The sequence below is a fragment of the Lactuca serriola genome, chromosome 7, assembly GCF_051521515.1.
Source record: "Lactuca serriola cultivar US96UC23 chromosome 7, Lser_US96UC23_V15, whole genome shotgun sequence".
NCBI classification, from domain to species: domain Eukaryota; kingdom Viridiplantae; phylum Streptophyta; class Magnoliopsida; order Asterales; family Asteraceae; genus Lactuca; species Lactuca serriola.
This window is the reverse complement of record NC_136414.1, coordinates 78,590,525-78,596,708: the sequence shown is the minus strand read 5'-3', so window position 1 is coordinate 78,596,708 and position 6,184 is coordinate 78,590,525. Positions and strand designations below refer to the sequence as shown.

At 36.3% G+C, this 6,184-nt stretch overlaps 1 protein-coding gene across 1 annotated transcript; it reads right to left on the bottom strand.

Annotated features, from left to right (window-relative positions):
• Nucleotides 1-1,982: 1,982 nt before the first annotated feature.
• On the bottom strand, nt 1,983-5,136 carry LOC145061690 (protein YIP4b-like). Its single transcript, XM_079009225.1, has 3 exons — nt 4,475-5,136; nt 3,426-3,500; nt 1,983-2,446 (listed from the first exon to the last, which is right to left on the bottom strand). The coding sequence occupies exons 1-3, from the start codon at nt 4,988-4,990 to the stop codon at nt 2,186-2,188; spliced, it is 852 nt and encodes a 283-aa protein (XP_078865351.1). The 5' UTR covers nt 4,991-5,136; the 3' UTR covers nt 1,983-2,185.
• Between the last annotated feature and the right edge of the window lie 1,048 nt (nt 5,137-6,184).

Genomic DNA, 6,184 nt, shown 5'->3' with positions numbered 1-6,184 from the left:
GCATCATGAACAAGATCAAGATGCAAACTTCCCAACTCAACAAGATTATGAGATAATAAAATAAACTCAATAGGTGTTGGAGTTCACTCAACTTCAAAGCATAAGTTCACATAGACCAAAACGAACATAAATGATCAAACTACAAGATCTAGCAAACTGGAGGTCAAGATGGAATCGTTTTGCTCACAATGGTCTAGAAATGAAGTCCTTTGCTAGATCTACACTTGAGCTCTTCACCAAAACACTTGCAAGAAACTTGATCTTCAATCTCCTCACCAAAATATGAGTAATGAGTCTTCAAATGGACAAGAACACTTGAAGGGGATAGGTTTTTCAAAATAGAAAGGTTGGAGGTTAAAAGGGATTCCCTAACTTGAAGTTAAGGTGCTTAGATATGGAGAAAACCCTAAAAATCCATGGGCTTGGGCTGCAGTGCTCGTCACGTCGTAGCCATTCTCTTGCCACATTGTTGCGCCTACCCAAAACACGCCTTCTCTATCTTGCATGCCACGTTATGGAACTCTATGTGCCACGTCGTGGCACATGGTTTTCCTCAAAAACCATGCCATTGACTCCCTTATACCATTTACTGATCCATTTTGGAAGCGGGTGTTGCAAACGAAACTTGGGGTTGATTCTACCTGGCTTATTGTCGACAGGCTAACCAAGAGCGCCCACTTCATCCCGATTTAGGAAATTTCATCCGCAAAATGGTTAGCATAGATCTACATAATAGAGGTGGTAGTACGACATGGGGTTCCGGTCTCATTCTTCAAATCGCGATGCCAGTTTTACTTCTCAATTCTGGAGGAAGTTCCACAAGGAGTTGGGTACTCAGTGCAAGGTGTGAGAATGATGGATGGTTTAATAAGGGCAAGCAGGGTTGTGTTACTTTAAGATCGTGGACAAATATTGTTGGAGCGATTCACGAAATGGATGTGGTTAATGTAATTTCGTTGGCCATGCTAGAAAAAAGGCTTTGAGAAAGGGAATTTTATATGTTTTTTGCTAGGACGGCAACTATCCTAGATGTCGAACTGGAGGAAGCAGGTTCGTGGTGGGTATAAATAGGAACATCTTAGTCTTTTGTTTAATCTACTCCAATTAAAGAGTGGCATTGTCTTGGGTTGATGATAGGCACCTAATGGCGGCTAAGAGAACTCGTTTAGTAGTGATAGTATTGACCTCATGTTGGATACTTTGGAGATTTCACAACCAATGTGGTGGTTGATGACATTCAAATTAGAATGAATTATATTTTTGATTGTATTGTTTCAAATTCATTTTCTTGGTCGAAGAATCGAGTTTCCAAATCCAAGGTAGTTTGTAATACTTGGCTTTTTTCCTGTTGCAATTGTTTAATTCCCATTCTAGCTATTCACTAGAATATATGAATATATGAATATAAAGGAACTAATACAAAACCTTTTGTGTTTTTACATTTAACGTTGACAAGTTCCGTACGGTTTCAAGTTTATTTTTTCATAGAGTTGTTTTGTCATTGATTCCGCAATTCTATTAAATTTTAGCATGGACTTCACAGACCATCAATTAAGATCTCTTAAAATAAAATTAATTTGTTAATTAATAATAATGTTATATTTGACATATCACATTTAGATTATGTTTTCAAGAATTTTAGGTTGTAATGTACAGAAATTATAGGAGGGTTTAATCAGACTAAAAAATTATATAATGGGTTTTTCTAGTTATTGGTCTATAATAGATTGCGTTTTGTTTTAATTTTTACCTATAGTAAATTGTACTTTGCATGTAAGATATTATTATCCATACAAAACCATAAGTAGATTGTTGTTACAAGTAAGAAACTATAAGTACGTTGCTAATATAAATACAAAAGAAAATACATTACCTACATTTACAAACACCATAGTTCAACTACACGTTACACTAGTTACTACACCTTCTAATATCCATCTTAAACTACAAATTACTATATGATAACATAATATAAAGACACATTTATGAAGTAATTCCAAAAGCTTATTACTATTAATAGCAAGGAATTGTAGTTACATTGCTATTATGGATAAGAAATAAAGTACATTGCGTATATCGGTAGAGAGACAAAAACCAACATCAAATCCAAACAACTACAACAATTCCATCACGCATCAACTCATTAAAGAATTTCGTATAACAAAGTATTCAAAGTTTTTATCTACTAATCGATGGCAATGATAAGGAAACCAACGGATACATACATAAGTAACACAGGGTACAGAGCGAGAGCTTTTCTTCTAGGGTTAACCGCCATACTGATGAAGGGATACGCGGCCCACGAACTCCATGCTAAACTCACACACACCACCACAATCTTTAAAATGACATTGTCCTTCAACATGCATATTAGGGCTCCTACGTCTAAAGGGAATAGACAGTATCCCAATAGACTTAGACTTTGGAAGAAGATTATGTGACCTCCCTACAAACAACCATTATAAGCATTGTATTTATCTTTTGATCATTCATTTACAAATATAGCAACATACTTTCATTTGTTTGTTTATTGTAGCTTCCTACTTTTAAGACATTGTACTTTGAAAATTCTACCCAATTATAGCATTGTATTTTCAAGAGTAAATTACACGAATGGTCCCTATGGTTTGGGGTAATTTGCACGTTTGGTCCCTAACTTATTTTTTTAACTCGGAATGTCCCTAGAGTTTTTTTTTTTGTGCGCTTGGTCTCTGTCTTACCTAAAAAGACTATTTTGCCATTGATTTTTTATTTTATTTAAATAAGATGGCACAGGTAAGGTAAGGTAAGGTGAGATGGAAGTGGGGTTGGGGGTGTGGGTGTGAGTGTGTTTATTTAAATAAAATAAAAAATCAATGGCAAAATAGTCTTTTTAGGTAAGACAGAGACCAAGCGAACAACAAAAACAAACTCTAGGGACATTCCGAGTTAAAAAATGAAGTTAGGGACCAAACATGCAAATTACCCCAAACCATAGGGACCATTTGTGTAAATTACTCTATTTTCAATTATTTTTATTCGGTCATTGTACGTTGTTATTTCTTGCATATAACTAAAAAAATTATTTGTGAAATTATAGCATGCTTAAAAAAGATGGAAGGAAAAAGTAAATGGGGGAGAATTTGTAAGTTTTTTGTCAAGTAATTTGATACAATTGTAATTCTCTCATTATTTATACCAAAAAAATTTATATAAGTATTTCAATTTTTTAGTTCTATGTACAATTTCAATTTATAACAGTTGTCAAGTAAATAGTCAACTTTTATAAAGAATCAAAAGTGGAGGGTAAAATGGTCATTTACTCTTATTCAGACGGACAGTTTATTCAGTCCAATAAATTGAAGTTGTACATGAACTAAAGGGTAAAATGGTAATTTATTCTTTACTCACACACACACACACACTGAGAGAAAATAGTGAATTACCAGAAGCAGGACATTCAAAGTCAGAATGATGGCACCTGTTGCAAGTAGTGCAAAGGCCACAGCAAAAACTTCAGACTGCAAATAGCCAAATACAACAAAGGCACCAATTAATAAAAGTTGAAAGAGAATAAAAAGAACAACTTCACAATGAAACTACAAAATTATGTAATAATGGAATAAGAAAAGACAAAAAAGAAAATAGAGACAAGTGTGAAACTTTATACAAATGAAGGTTCAAGTTGCATAATACTTTATACAGCAAACTAGCATCAAAGACATTTCTCACTTTAGATGTGAAAGACAAGATTGTTTTAAAATCATTTAATGTTTTATACAGCTTTTGCATAATGGTTGAATTGTTTTATATAGATAAGTATGAGATAACTTTGTAGCAACAAATCAAACATGTAATTTGTTAAAGAGGTTTACAATTGACAGTGGCATAAAACGGATGACCTAAAGCTAGGAGGGGTTGATGATAGTACTAACAAAATATTCTTATGATTATGAAGATTTAGATGAGCATACAAAGATATAGTAATCAGAGATGGCAATTTGTATATGAATTTGGGGATAGGATGAAAAAAGGAAAGGGCATGGATGTTTTGAACATTAATGGAGCATAAGAAATTCCAATTAGTTTTATCTGGAGCTACTTCAATTTTGCAAAAGTAATGCTAAAAACAGCTCATATTCAGCACATATCACATATCTCAGTTCCTAGTAATTAATGTAGTTAGCAATCTGTTTTGAAAAAGGTTCACGAGGTTTAACGATCTGTAATGTGATGATATATTTTCAAAACCTCGGATTCATCATAGGAAGAAAAGCTTGGGTTGATTTGAGTCCATTGAAGATGAACTAAAGTAACGGCAAATTCCAATCTCAATAATGACAATCCGATTATGATCCAGTTCGAACTACTTATAACCTAAATCTACGAGACTAGATCTGAATAAGAGACATCTCAAAGGAGGTAACAGTTCAACCGGAATAAGAATTCTACAAGTGAATCGAGCATAAATCACGAAAAAACCAGACAAACTCACCTTCTTTACCGAGGCGGACCAAGATAGAGTGAGCCCTAAAAACACGATGAAGAAGAACGGCCCCCAAAGATCCCAATCTCTCAACGCTTTTCCCGGATCCTCACGAAACGGATTCGGAAAAACAACCAACTTCAAATTACTAACAATCCTCGAAAGATCTCTCTTCACCGTATCCCACACTGGTTCAGTCAACGTATTCGGCGGCGATCCGAACGCAGTCATGCTCGACTGTTGTTGACCATTAGTACCAATATTAGCATTACGGTTCAAGTTAGAAGGCGGTAGAGGTGCTGCAGGGACAGATACCGGTTTCTGAGGAGGAAGAGGAGGAAGGTTTGATGCGATGAAAGGGGAAGAAGATACGGGAATGGAAGCTCGTGTAGGTGATGGTGGACGGGCGGGGAGGACGGTGGCAGGGCCGGATTGGACGCTGTAGTTGATTAGGTTTTCGATCTCATCGATGTCGGATTGAGAGGATTGGTTGAGGGGGACGGTGTCTCGTTCGCTGTATGACATTTTTATGGAAACTGCGGTGGCGATTGAGCAGATCTGAGGGAAAACACGGTGGCGATCTCAAAGCATGGTGGTGGAGAGTTTACGGCTTTACGAAAGGAAACACGACTGACTTTCCTGGAAGGTGGACTCCTTTTACCTACAACATCAAAAGATTTTTTGGTCTTTGTTTCTGTAAAAATAGTAAAATCAAAATGAGATAATTAATAACAAAATTGCAAAAATGAGGTGTGTAGCATCTAATTTTTGGTGTTTTAGTCCAAATCACGATTTTTTTGGATTGGTGGTCTCTTTGAGGTAGTTTGTTTGTGTTTTTTTTTTTTGTCGTAAACTAAAAAGACTAAATTGTCCTTATTATATTTATTTTCCATTTTTCTGTTTTTTCCTTTAAATATTTATATATAAAAAATAAAAATGGGGGCCCACATACTCTCTCTCTCTCTCTCTCTCTCTCTCTCTCTCTCTCTCTCAAAGATGAAGAAAAATCCTTTCTTTTTCTCTGTAATCCTTTTCTTCTCCCTCTTCATCGCTGGTAAACCTTACCTGAAGAAAAATCCTTGCACATGGCCCGGTGTCTTCTGCGATAACAAAAACAACCGTGTCGTTGAACTTCACTTCCCTGGAATGGGTCTCTCCGACGAACTCCCGGACAACACCCTCGGCAATTTGACCCAACTCACCACTCTCAGTCTCCATTACAATGCCCTCTTCGGTCCACTCCCCAGATACATCTTCTCACTAGTTAACCTCCATAATCTCCACCTCAAAGACAATATGTTTTTAGGCCCGATTCCATATTCGTTTTCCCCTCTCATGAATCTCGTTAGGGTTAGCTTCGCGAACTGGATTGGGATTCCAGATTTAATCCTAATCTAGTTTCCAATTCCAATTCCAGATCCCGACAGGCTACACAATTCCAGGCCAAGACATCAACATAATATATGAATTAATGAGCTACAACGAAGCTAGACATTAGTATCACCTCCGGAGTAAAGAAATAAATTATCTTGAGGTATTCCTTTCCCATCTCGACGTCAGCTTCGGTGATATTTCTTTTTGATTAAACAATAGAGTGAGTGGACTAAGAGGGAATATCGATGGGCTGAGGAACACCATATTCAACATCGCAGCTTCCATTGCTATGATGCTTCTTTGTTGTATGTGTTTGAGGACGAGAACGAGGAAGATGGTGGTGGA

Bases quoted from the DNA above. Each gene is read 5' to 3' on its own strand.
- LOC145061690 (XM_079009225.1), bottom strand. From the start codon at position 4,990: ATGTCATACAGCGAACGAGACACCGTCCCCCTCAACCAATCCTCTCAA. The intron at 3,501-4,474 runs GTGAGTTTGTCT...GGCTATTTGCAG, and splicing joins GGTCCGCCTCGGTAAAGAAG to TCTGAAGTTTTTGCTGTGGC. The intron at 2,447-3,425 runs GTAATTCACTAT...GGTTGTTTGTAG, and splicing joins CTTTGAATGTCCTGCTTCTG to GGAGGTCACATAATCTTCTT.